The sequence below is a fragment of the Oratosquilla oratoria genome, unplaced genomic scaffold, assembly GCF_046742065.1.
Source record: "Oratosquilla oratoria isolate Oo_2021 unplaced genomic scaffold, ASM4674206v1 SCAFFOLD57, whole genome shotgun sequence".
NCBI lineage: Eukaryota > Metazoa > Arthropoda > Malacostraca > Stomatopoda > Squillidae > Oratosquilla > Oratosquilla oratoria.
In genome coordinates, this window is record NW_027467721.1 from 1,046,602 (window position 1) to 1,060,612 (window position 14,011).

Genomic DNA, 14,011 nt, shown 5'->3' on the forward strand with positions numbered 1-14,011 from the left:
CTATTTTTTATAATGCGATTATTATGACGCAACATCGCACGTTGGGCAGCTAATGCTGCCAGATGTGCAATGTGCCCCGGAGTGAAGAGGTTAACCCTAGAACACGGTCGTGGGTAAAATTGACCCCATGCCCTTTGTTTCATATGGGCACAGCCCACATGGCCTGAGGCAGTCACGTGGGTCTTAGTGTAGCTTCAGTTGGCTGTGAGCTTTCCCGCTGGAAGGTAGTGGGTCTGCACTCGCGCCTTTGTGGGGCCACGTCTGGGGTGCGTTGGGTAAATTTTACCCCAGTGCCGTGATAATGTACAAACTTGTGTGACAGCAACAGCAAGTACATGTTGGGTGCAATTCCCTACCTGGGGAAACAGGGCACAAGACCCCACGATGGCATAAACCTTGGCCATCATTTCACCAAGGAACTCACTAAACCTTACCATAAAACACACAGGAATGTTACCACAGACAAGGTTTACCTCAGTGGCCCTATCAACTGATCTCCTGATCAACTGTGGTATGACCCACGTTGGTACTGTGCATAGTAACAAGAAGGAGATACCTTGGGAAATGAAAGACACAGCAAATCGGAGGCCAGGTTCAAGTGCCTTCTTATTCACCAAGGACATAACTTCAGTGTCCTACTGGAAAGAAACATCAAGAAGAAGAAATTGGTGCACCTCATGTCAACAATGCACACGCATCCTGCTATCATGCCTAATGGGAAGCCTGAAATAATTAATTTTTATAATGAGACCAAAGGTGGGGTCGATACATTTGACCAATTGTGCTCATTCTATGCAATGGGTCGCAAGACAAGAAGATGGCCCATGTGAATTTTCTATGGGATGATAAATTGCTGTTATCAACTCGTGGATAATATATAATAAAAATCAGCAGAGGACAGGGGCTTCAAGGCTGGCCAGGTGCACATACATGCAAGAGTTGGCAGTGGCCCTTATCAAACCCTGGGCAGAACACAGGTTGCGCAACACTCCAAGGATGTCAGCTGACCTCAAAAAGCTGATAAATACTGTCTGTGGCATCCCTGTCTATAACACACCCGTTGACCAATGCCCCATAGTGATAGGAGAGAGCCGAGCTCCCATGGTTCGATGCGCACTGTGTCCCAGGACTGCAGACAGGAAGACACGACACAGGTGCACCGCCTGTTGGAAACCAGTGTGCCCTCGTCACATCGGCCCAATGTGCGTCGATTATCAGCAGTAAAATGTACGTGTAAGAACTTTGAAATCTTTCTCTCACTGTTCATTTACAATGACATAAAACATAAAAATTTTAATAGCACATAAATCTTTCTTTGATTTCCAAGATCATTTATTGTTCATGTACAGTAGTAAATAAATGTAACACTTTTTCAAACGTTGTTGTTGGACTCTCATAACATAGAACTAGTACTTTATGGTCATTCTTTGCTCATAAACAACGATCAGAAAATGTAAAGAATTTTTTACTTGTAATTAGTTTATTTTTTTCACTAACAAAAAACCCGTTTTTTGACGTTCTCCCGTATAGTGTGTGTTGTTACCAGGAGGCTGTTTCCCAGACCAGACATGACATAAAACATAAAAATTTTAATAGCACATAAATCTTTCTTTGACTTCCAGGATCATTTATTGTTCATGTACTATTTTTCAAACATTGTTGTTGGACTCTCATAACATAGAACTAGTACTTAATGGTCATTCTTTGTTCATAGACAACGATCAGAAAATGTAAAGAATTTTTTTACTTGCAATTAGTTTATTTTTTTCACTAACAAAAAACCCATTTTTTGACGTTCTCCCATATAGTGTGTGTTGCTACCAGGAGGCTGTGTTTCCCAGACCAGACATGACATAAAATATAAAAATTTTAATAGCACATAAATCTTTCTTTGACTTCCAGGATCATTTATTGTTCATGTACAGTAGTAAATAAATGTAACACTTTTTCAAACGTTGTTGTTGGACTCTCATAACATAGAACTAGTACTTTATGGTCATTCTTTGTTCATAGACAACGATCAGAAAATGTAAAGAATTTTTTTTACTTGTAATTAGTTTATTTTTTTTCACTAACAAAAAAAAACTTTTTTTTACGTTCTCCCATATAGTGTGTGTTGCTACCAGGAAGCTGTGTTTCCCAGACCAGAGGCTCCTGTGACCTGGGTGTGGTGGGATCATCACTCAAGACTTCAGTTCTAATATTAGATTTTTTTATAATATTTTTTGATTACCCATGTAGTAAATTTTCATATTTTCAGTACTTTTTTTTAATTGTCCCTAAAAGATTCACTTTGCCTTAGTAATAAGTTATATAACAGGGAAATTGAAAGTATAGACGTATTTTGTGCCAATTACAACCACTCCTCGTTTAAACCTACTCAGTTAGCGACGATGCGGAGTTACGATGGGCTTTATGACAGACCAATATTCGTTTAACGTAAAGCTCCCGAAGTTACGACGTCGTGTACGATAATTAAGTTGGCTGAGGCAAATTTGTATGTTATAATTGAACTTGTATGGTGGATATTAGCTGTGAGGTAGTGTTCTGAAGCTTAGGTCTACATTACCATCCTGCAAGCTGCAAAAACTACCTGGGGTACAGTATATACCGGTAGTGGTAAATTTTTAGTTTCGACCATGGGCGCAATATAGCAATAGAAAATTAATTATTAATTTTTTAATTATAATGTATCAAAGTAATATGCAATTTTGTGAGCGGAAATAAAAAAAAGGTGCTAAAACAAATTTCGTAAGTAACGAAGTCATGTCGGACGAATGGTACACCATGATTGTTATGATAGATGCCGATGTCAAAGAAATGAAAGGATGATAAATTTGTCTAACCTAAACTAAACTAACCTGATCTGTGTTTGATAAATCATTACCTGCAACTTAAATGTCATCCGACTCGTCCTTGTTGTCGTTGTCGTGAGAGACGTTGGCAGACGACAAGATGGCGTCCCAATCCTATGCTGCCGACTTCGTTCATTAGCATATTTTCTTGTAGCATGGTATTTTTTACTTTCATTTCCGCCCACAAAATTGCATATTACGTTGATACATTTTAATTTACTAAATTAATAATTAATTTTCTATTGCTATATTGCGCCCATGGTCGAAACTAAAAAAAATACCCCGGTATTCAATATGGAATGTCAGCATACGCGGATTTGGTCATATACGGTAATTTCAGGAACCTAACCACCGTAAATAAACAGTAAATAAAGCTTTAATGTACTGTATAAAAGAGGGAAACTACACGAAAATAAAGATACATGTATTGCTGGACATTGTACATACAGTACATGTACGTATATGTATACACTTTCGCTTAACGACCAATTCGGTTAACGACGGCGCGCTGGTTACAATTGTCGTCGTTAAACGAGGAGTGGTTGTATTTCAGATTTATTAACTTTTGATTACAACTATTTTTAACACTCTTTAACCCGCAAAGTGTTTAGTACGTATATATACGTTCGGGAGGGAAAGTGTTTAGTACGTATATATACGGATCATCTTTTCTTTTACTTCACAGCACCTAAACTTGTAGAAATGGTTCAAGATGTCTTTTCTATTCCTAAATATGATTTTGAAAGCTCATTCTGATTTTTATTGTATTGCTGTGGTCTATTTCATTGAATGTATCCATGACCACGAGTGATTTATTGAAGAAATAGGTATTTTTATAAAAATATATCAGTGGTGTCATGATTACTTATCAATATACTCAAAATCCTGTTTAGTAGATCAGCTATTTTTATATTATTCCAACTTGAATAGCAATTTCAAGGTATTTTGTGTTCATGCGTAGAGTCATCGTCGGTTGTGTTGGCACCCCTGCGGCGTGATAAGCCGGCCATGCATGCTATCCAGACGCGCTGTCACATCTTCCCTGCTCGCACGTGTTATCCTGCACCATGCCCCGGGGCTTGACATCGGCGGAAATAGAGAGTTCTCCATGACGATAATGTCACAGTTACAGGATTTTTTTCCCCCATGGCCGTTTATAAATAGGTAAACTTGAAAGTTTAGAGGTACAGGAATTTCCCCCCTATGGCCGTTTATAATAAGGAAACCTGAAAGTTTACAGGCACAGGATTTTTTTCCCCTATGGCCATGGGATGCGTATTTGCGTGTTCAACAGTTTACAAAGGATTACAAAGGCGGAGCATGCCGACAGGAGACCTTTTGGTCCATTACTAGGTCGGATGCGGGAAATATATATATATATATATATATATATATATATATATATATATATATATATATATATGTATCTGAATAAAAAAAAAAAAAAAAAAAAAAACTGGTCGGCAGTTGTAGGTACATTAGCCAATACACTTTTCCCTATGTAAGCATCAATTGCCACATTATCTGTGCTGTGTTTCATTCACATGTGCGTTCATATCATTCACTCATTCATTTCTGCCTCGGAACCCGAGTCCTTAGTTTCCCAGCCGTACGGATTTTCATGGGATATGCTACAGTCCAGAGGTAATACACAATTATCTCTTAGATATACTTGTAAAATTGGGATGTTATGTGAACTGTACAGTAGCAGAGCAATACCAAATTGGTCGGCAGCAAATGCAAAGACACGGAAGCTACATAATAAATGGGAAAATGTGTGGGGGTGTGGTCAGCAGGCAGGCAAGAGCGGGCGGGCTGTGGTATGCAGGAGTACCAACATAAAAAAACATCAAATTGGTATAATGGCTTATTTGAGCAGCTGTGTACAATTTTGTTGTTGTTGGTGTTAGAAAACATGTTATGCTTGTGCAATGAAGGGATAATTTTGTGCTACTTATATACACATACAGAAAATATAGTCTGTACGAGCGCGATAAATTTGGTACTATGATATGACTATAGAAAGGCTAGACAAACAATCCTAAGATATATTTTACAAGAAACTCAAACTAAACAATATATAGTCACGGAAGAAGCATTCAAAGTGTGTCGGAAATAATAAATAAGAAGCGGAGATTGCATAGTACTATTCCACATGTTTCGTCTTACGCAGCACCACTCTAGTATTGCAGCCAGGCGTGAAAGGAATCACAGGAAATGACGGCCTACAGGAAACACTCAGATATCGCATTTATGTTGTTGGAATCAGCTATTTTTTTTCCAATTTTATTAGACAATAATATTATTTGGCCAAAATCCAACCCCACGTGACCTGTTTCACCCCTATAAAGCAACACTGTACGGGTTAATCCACCAAGGCATTTACTCGCTTCTCTCAATCTACATTCTACCTCCACTTTCACTCCACCTTTCCCTGCCACATTTGCACCCAAGTATCTAAAACTATCCACTTCCTCCAGTCGCTCTCCCTTAATGCTCACTTACAGTCTACTGCCACTTTCACCCCTTGTACATCTCATCACCTTACTTTTACCCACATTTATCTTTAGCTTTCTTCTATCACATACTCTCCCAAACTCTGCCACCAACTTCCTCAATCCCTCCTCCGATCCTGCCACAAGCACAGTGTCGTCCGCACACAACAGCTGGCTCACCTCCCACTTTTCTCCATTTTCTTTAACCATCTCCAATCCCTTGCCCACTACCCTTGCATTTACCTCTCGCACCACCCCATCCATGTATACCGGTAAGTTGAACAGCCAGGGCGACATAACACATCCTTGACGAAGTCCCACCTTTACCTCGAACCACTCACTCTCTCCATTTCCAATCCTGACACAAGCTCTACTACTCTCATAAAAACTCTTGACAGCTCCCAGAAGCTTTCCTCCTATCCCATATATCTGCATACCCTCCCACAGTGCCTTCCTGTCTACCCTATCATAAGCCTTTTCCAGATCCATAAAAGCCAAAAAAACATCCTTCCCCTTTCCTATAGCTTTCTCACATATCTGTCTTACCACAAAGATCTGATCTACATAACCTCTACCTGCCCTAAATCCACACTGTTCCTCACCAATTACTCCTTCTGTTCCTCTCCTAATCTTCTCAATCAAGATCCTCCCATAAGCCTTCCCAACTACACTCAACAAGCTAATCCCTCTGAAACTACTACATTCACACTTGTTCCCTTTCCCCTTGTAAAGAGGAACTATACAGGCACTCCTCCAGTCCTCCGGCACTCTACCCTCTCTCCAACAAACATTAAATAACCTCACCAACCAGTCCACCATCACTGTACCTCCCTTTTTCAGACATTCCGCATGGCATCCATCCAGACCAGGTGCCTTACCTGCTTTCATCATCTTAACAACGGCCTTCACCTCATCCTTCCTTATTTCTCCTCCATTCTCCTCATTCATCACTCATTTTCTTCGCACTTCCCACTGCAGCAATCTTTCCTTCCCTATCCTCCTTCACATTTAGCAACTCCCTAAAGAGTGTAATGAGGAATAGACATTTGGGAATGGATGCTAAGAGGAGACTGTATGAAGGAGTGATTGTGCCAACAGCACTGTATGGGGCAGAAACATGGAACATAAGAGAAGAGAGAAGGAGTTTAAATGTGTTTGAGATGAGGTGTCTGAGAAGTATGATGGGGGTTACTAGGCTAGATAGAGTGAGAAATGAGGAGGTGAGGAGGAGAATAGGGGTGGAAAAGGAGCTGGGAGATAGGGTTGATGAAAGAATATTGGGATGGTTTGGACACATGGAAAGAATGAGTGAAGAAAGACTAGTAAAAGGTGTGTGGAAGGCAGATGTGGAGGGAGTGAACATGAGGGGACGTCCTAGGATGAGGTGGATGGATGGGGTGAAGGGGGCTTTGGGGAAGAGGGGAATGTCTGTTGAGGAAGGACGGGAGAGGACAGAAGACGGGTGAATGGAGACTGGTTGTATATGGATGATGTTGTGATTGCATGAGGTGGAATGGGCGGGTGGATGGGGGGTGAGGTAGTATGTGTGAGCAAAATTTGACGCAGCCTGAAGGGATTTCTCCCCGTCCTCTCATTTTATGCAATGGGAGGATGGAGAGGGGGGATCGCCGATTTAATGAAGCGGCCTTGCTCTGGATGTGCTGTGTCTTGCGACACTGCTTCTGACCCAGGGCAGTGGACAAGGTGCAGGGATGACCCGTCATTCAGGAGGTGCTAAGATAAGAGGGAGGGTGGAGGGGTGTGGAGTGTATTCAGGGATGGAATGGGTGGGAATGATTTTATGCCTTTTTCTTTTTGGCTACCCCCCTTGTAAGGGGGAAAAAGCCTTGGTATATGTATGTACAACTATTTTTATTATATTTTCCAAAATGGGGTGAAATTTACCCCACGACCGTGTTAACATAAGTATTACCCACAACCGAGTTCTAGGGTTAAGAAACAATTAGACAAATTTATGGATGGGTATGACAGGTGGTGATGGATATGGAGCTGCCTAGTGTAGGCCTTATGGTCTCTTGCAGTCTCCTTCATTCTTATGTTCTAGTTTAGGTCTTATCAGTGTAACCATTATTTTTTTAACCACCTCATCATCTATGTGGTCAAAGGCCACTTTCATTGATCTTAGTAAGTTAAAAGTCTCTCCAAATATTTTGTTGACGTGTTTGTCAGGTGTTAAGTTGCTCGAGATGATTATTCCCAGGTCCCTTTCTTGATTTACTTTTTTCCACTTGTTTCCAATTTTGTATTGACCCTATACTCTATTTTTGCTTTTTCCAAATTCTATTATGCTACATTTCTTGATGTTGAGGTTCATCTCACATTTCTGACTCCATTCCCATATTTTGTCTTGGCCTTCTTGTAGCAATCTACAATCTTCTTCTGTTTTTACTCTCGAGTAATTTGGCATCGTCAGCAAAGAAGTTCATGTAACAATTTACTCCCTCATCCATATCATTTATATATATGGCAAACATTAAAGGAGCCAATACAGAGCCTTGCGGGATGCCACCTCTCACATCTTCCCAGTTCAAATTTTTGTCTCTTCAGTACCACTCTCATTTTTCTTCCAATTAAGAAGTCCTTCATCCATTCTAGCATCTTACCCTGTATTCCTCCTATTGTTTCAATTTTTCTTATTAATTTTTGTGGTACCTTATTGAACACCTTCTGCAAATCCAAGAATGCACAATCTACCCAGCCATCTCTTTCACATAGGATGTGTTCCAGCACATCAAAAGATACCCCTACAGAAACAAATACATGAAAATAGTAACTTAAGAGAATGTAAAGTACTACGCAAAAGAAATAAACAGAAAATATTTTTATTTACCTTTCACTCGCCACGTATTCTATCAGATGATGTCCCTCCTGAGGCTAAGGGACAGTAGGGATCTCAGCCCTTACTCATCTTTTGCTGACTGGGCAGACAAAGATAAGGGTGAGGCAGGAGGCTGAAAACCCTCAAACACTTCATCGTCTGCACTGTCAGAAGCAGATGTGGAAGGGCCAGCTGTAGCAGGGTCGGCACGTTTGACTGGTTTGAAGAAAGAAGATATGGAGGAAGGACCAGCTGTAGAACCCTCGGCTGTAGCATGGTCGGCAGGTCTGACTGGCTTGAAGAACGAGAAGATGGAGGACTGTTTAGAGTTTTCTTTTTTCGTCATAGATTTCTTGATCAATTTTGTACATGTTTGCCATTTGGATGTTTTTTTGGTAATTTTTACATTTTTTCCAGGCTTGGTCTCTTCTGTGTCTAGCCTCCCTGCACCTTTTGTTATACCAGCACTTTATATAAATCTCTTTTTATTTCTTTTTTGGTACATATTTGTCAATTCCTTCATTGTACTTTTCTTTAAATATGTACCATTTGTCTTCCATCTTTGTTTCCTCTCTGGAAAATGTCCCAGTTAGTGTTTTGGAAAAATGTTCTTAGTTTTTAAAAAATCCGTTTTATTGTACATTAATCTTCCTTCTCTATACTTATCGTTTCTACCTACTTTGTTCTGTTCTTTTAATTCAAACTCTATTAGTATATGGTCACTCTTTCCAATTGGTATTTTGTACTCCATTTTATTCACAATATCTGGTTCAGAAGTTAATATTAATTCTAGTTTCGACGGTTCCTCAATGTTTCTATATCTAGTATTTTTCTTAATCCATTGCATTAGGGTGTATTCGATGGTCATATCTTGTAGGATGTTACTCCAATGATCTTCTCCCCTTTTACTATCATTTCTTGCATTAAAATCGCCCATGATTACTATGTTTCCATCCTCTTTTAGTAACTCGTTTAGCACATTCATTGTGTCTTCCAGTAATTTAGAATATTCGCTATCCAATCAAGCCTGTGTTTTTGGTAGTACATACACTACAAATTTTCTGCCTTTCATCCTTTTAAAATTTAGATCATAATTCTACATTGCCTTGAGAGAAGCGAGTAAATGCCTTGGTGGATTAAAGAGTGTAATGAGAAATAGACATCTGGGAATGGATGCTAAGAGGAGGTTATATGAAGGAGTGATTGTGCCAACAGCAATATACGGGGCAGAAACATGGAACATGAGAGAGGAAGACAGGAGTAGTTTGAATGTGTTGGAGATGAAATATCTGAGAAGTATGATAGGGGTTACTAGACTAGATAGAGTGAGAAATGAGGAGGTGAGGAGGAGAACAGGGGTGGAAAGGGAGCTGGAAGATAGGGTTGATGAAAGAGTATTAGGATGGTTTGGACACATGGAAAGAATGAGTGAAGAAAGATTAGTAAAAGAAGTGTGGAAGGTGGAGGTGGAAGGAGTAAATATGAGGGGGCGTCCTATGAGATGGATGGATGGGGTGAAAGGGGCTTTACAAAAGAGATGAATGTCTGTGGAGGGAGGATGGGAGGGACAGAAGATAGGGGTGAATGGAGAGGGGTTGTATATAGATGATGCTGTGATGCATGAGAGGGAATGGGTGGGGGATGGGGAGTGAGGAAGTATGTATGAGAAAAATTTGACACAGCCCCAAGGGATTTCTCCCCGTCTTCTCCCTTTCTGCATCGGGGATGGAGAGGGGGGTCGCTGAATTTATGAAGCAGTCTTCCTGTGGATGTGCTGTGTCTTGCGACACTGTTTCTGACCCAGGGCAGTGGACAGGATGCAGGGATGACCCGTCATCCAGGAGGTGCCAAGATAAGAGGGAGGGTGGAGGGGAGTGGAATATGTAGGATATGGAATGGGTGGGAGTGGTTTCTATGCCTTTTTCTTTTTGGCTACCCCCCGTGTAGGGGGAAAAAGCCTTTGATATATGTATGTACTATTAGTATTTGAGTGTGTCAAAGAAGGATCTTTTTTCGAGCCTGAGGTCATCATCTGTGCTTGGGATTTTTCTGCATCTTGACCGCAGTAAGGGTGACCTTAACCCATTCAACTCCGATGACAAGATGTCTTGTCATTTGGTCAAATAAAACAAAAAATCATAATAAAACAACAAAATGTTTGATGATCAAACAGCACCAGAAAAATATGACGTCATATTTTTCTGGTGCTGTTTGATCATCAAACATTTTGTTGTTTTATTATGATTTTTTGTTTTATTTGACCAAATGACAAGACATCTTGTCATCGGAGTTGAATGGGTTAAGGGGGGCGGTTCCCCAGTCAAGTGGATGCGAGGCAAACTATTTTTAGGGCACCTTTTCGAGCCCCTTCCCCATGTGTGGTGAGCAGAGTGGATCCTGAACAGGGCTGCTCAGTCATGTGGGTAGCTGCCGAGCTATGATGTTGCCTCCATCCCAACACAGAAAGACTATCTTGCCCACATCGCCTATGTGAAGTTCGTGACTAGAAGCTCCCAGAGATCACCTTCTCCTGGCCCTATCATCACTAGCCATCGCCATAGGATTTTCTTTATAGTGATTATGAATGAAAAGTTAAGACTTATAATGATTGTACATGAAAGAAGTTTGTTACTGAGAGGCTTCAAAATTTGACCATGTCATGAGGAAGGTCAATCATGACAGAATAAAAGGGGTAGAAAGTTGGGCGAGAGGAAGAGAAGATAATGGGTGGGTTAAGAAATGCAGGTATAAAAGTCTATTCAGCAACAGTCGAGGCTATGTCATATTGAGGGTCATGGGTAGCTAGCCCCCAGCATGCTACTGCCATCGGCCGTCCCCACCCCCTCCATGTGAAGGCAAGAGCCTGGGGTCACTCCCCTGCAGAATAGAGCAGCTCCATGGGTGCCCAGAAGAGAGGAAGAGAGGAGTTTAAATGTGTTTGAGATGAAATGTCTGAGAAGTATGATAGGGGTTACTAGGCTGGATAGAGTGAGAAATGAGGAGATAAGGAGGAGAACAGGGGTGGAAAGGGAGTTGGGAGATGGGGTTGATGAAAGACTATTGGGATGGTTTTAACACATGGAAAGAATGAGTGAAGAAAGATTAGTAAAAGAGGTGTGGAAGGCAGTAAATATGAGGGGGCGTCCTAGGATGAGATGGATGGATGGGGTAAAAGGAGCATTACAAAAGAGAGGAATGTCTGTTGAGGAAGGATGGGAGAGGACAGAAGATAGGGGTGAATGGAGAAGGGTTGTGTATGGATGATGCTGTGATGCATGAGGGGGTAAGGAATTATGTACGAGGAATAAATTGATGCAGACCAAAGGGATTTCTCCCTGTTTTCTCCTTTTCTGCATGGGGGGGGAGAGAGAGAGAGAGAGAGAGAGAGAGAGAGAGAGAGAGAGAGAGAGAGAGAGAGAGAGAGAGAGAGAGAGGGGGGGGGGGGTCACCAAATTAATGAAGTGGCCTTGCTGTGGATGTGGTGACCCTCCCCCCCCCTCTCTGTCCCCTCATGCAAAAAAAGAGAAGATGGGGAGGAATCCTTCCGGGCTGCATCAGATTATTTTTCACACAGACTCCCCCGCTCACAGCATCATCCATACACAACCATTCTCCATTCACTACTATCTTCTGTCTTCTCCCGTCTTTCCTCAACAGACATTCCCCTCTTTCCCAATGCCTCTCTTACCCCATCCATCCATCTCATCCTAGGACACCCCCTCATATTCACTCCTTCCACTTCTGCCTTCCACACCTCTTTTACTAATCTTTCTTCACTCATTCTTTCCACGTGTCCAAACACTCCCAATACTCTTTCATCAACCCTATTTCCTGACTCCTTTTCCACACCTGTTCTCCTCCTCACCACCTCATTTCTCACTATCCAGCCTAGTAACCCCTACCATACTTCTCAGGTGCCTCATCTCAAACACATTCAAACTCCTCACCACACACACCACCAGGAAATATATGGCTAAACGAGAGCCATTACCTTTACACTATTTCAATACTCCTCTTGCAAAAACAAGCAAACACTTAATATGCCACCACATATTCCACAGCAAATCCACAATCCTTTATGAAGCAACGAGAAAGTGATAAAAAACAAAAAAGGTCAAACTAATTAAAACTTCCAAGAAAAGAACACATGTCACAACATGCACACAAAGTGCTGTGCACATTCATAAAAGCATCCACAAAATGGTCTAGGTTGCTGTCTTCATTCTCCTCCACTCCTGTGCAGATTTAGCTGTCACCTCTACAAGGCTACCAGTTTCGCTGTCAATTCTTGATGCACTACGGCTAAAATATTGTGTCCTGCAACCAGCAGTGTGGTTTGGGTGAAGGCATCACATAAACACAAGAAAATTGAACATGATGGATGACATACAAAAAATACAACTGCTTTGGGGACAAGGAAAATGGGTAGGTTAGCTTGAAAAGAAAACTACTTATAAAGCATTCAGTCATGCACTTCAATAACATTTATATTGAGAGCACAATGCAACACACAGCATTACATCTAATCAGTAACACGTTTCCAAACTAATCTGGCTAGAAATTCGAAAACTTAACATTTCACAAAAACATCAACCAATCATACAAAATAATAACGAGGGCAGTGAAGAACTGTTAGATACAAGAAAAAAGAAAATTTTAAATTTAAACATCTTAACTAACCTGAGCATGGAACAGGACTTGGCCCCAATGTCCTGACAGCCATGTTGAATTCCACAAATGAGGTATGGCAGGAACCGTAGAATTGATCCCTTGTCAACAATGGATCCACTTACACCTTGTGCTACCTTGATGCGGTCACCTTCACTGAAAATATAAGCATTTCCTTTGTACAACTGTCAGCAAACTGAGGATCTACACTGGGTTGAAACAAATTCATTGTAATATCACTTTCACATCACTTTATTTGATATCTAATCCAGTGAACAAAAACTGAATTCTATGAACCTAACTAGCAATAAGCAATGCCAATGCTCACTATTATTTTCCATTTATAATTTCTAAAACAGGCTACAGTCTAAACGAGAAAGTGCTTCAACCTCAACACAGAAGACAAATCTTGCCCACAGAAACAAAGACACAGACAATACTTGCCTACAGAGCTTAATGCACAAGAAAATAATCTAGCTGACACTTGATAGCACCTACCAGTACATACTGTACACTGACACATGAAAAAAGCTTCAATCTCACCATGCTGTCTCAAGTCTGTGCAAGGCATTTACAGAGTAACCTATACATAGAACACAGACATGTGCAATTATGGCCAGTCCACAAACTTTTGAAGAATGGAAATGGGGGAGTGAAAACTAGTGCAAGGGAAAATAGTGGCACATGAACCACTATTTCCTTCATGACACCAAGCCACTTTCTCCTCCTTCAAGATTGTGGCCCTGAGCCCAAGGTGAATGTACTTTACAGGACTCCAAATTTACTGGAGGCACACAAAGGCACCACCTTATACCTGTAAACTACTTGGTCCAGACTACAGGCCAGAGTGCACTGGACTGCCAAGAAACATGAGGAAATTCCTTTAACCATATCCTTCAGATGTGCAGCACCTAACTATAGAACTAATAATTTCAAACCCAATCACCAAAACTGGTAGCCAATTTGTCCAACTCTTCAAAATTTACACTATTCCAGTGCCAAATACCAATAACCACTTAACTAAGCAAAAAAGGATGTAACAAGTTCCAGTGCACTTGGCCTCCAGACTCAATGATTGGCACACCTTACCCCCCAAGGAAGCTGACACAGTTGGGGCTATGGGCCACGGGAGGAGCACAGTCCGCCTTCACCTT

At 41.1% G+C, this 14,011-nt stretch overlaps 1 protein-coding gene across 1 annotated transcript in view; it reads right to left on the reverse strand.

The window, feature by feature from the left end:
- The window catches only part of LOC143023750 (inosine-5'-monophosphate dehydrogenase 1-like), a 155,049-nt gene that overhangs the window by 70,679 nt on the left and 70,359 nt on the right, over positions 1-14,011 (reverse strand). Inside the window, exon 6 of the mRNA XM_076182355.1 lies at positions 12,870-13,013. Within this exon, the coding sequence (XP_076038470.1) occupies positions 12,870-13,013 (144 nt within the window). The remainder of the gene's footprint in view (positions 1-12,869; positions 13,014-14,011) is intronic.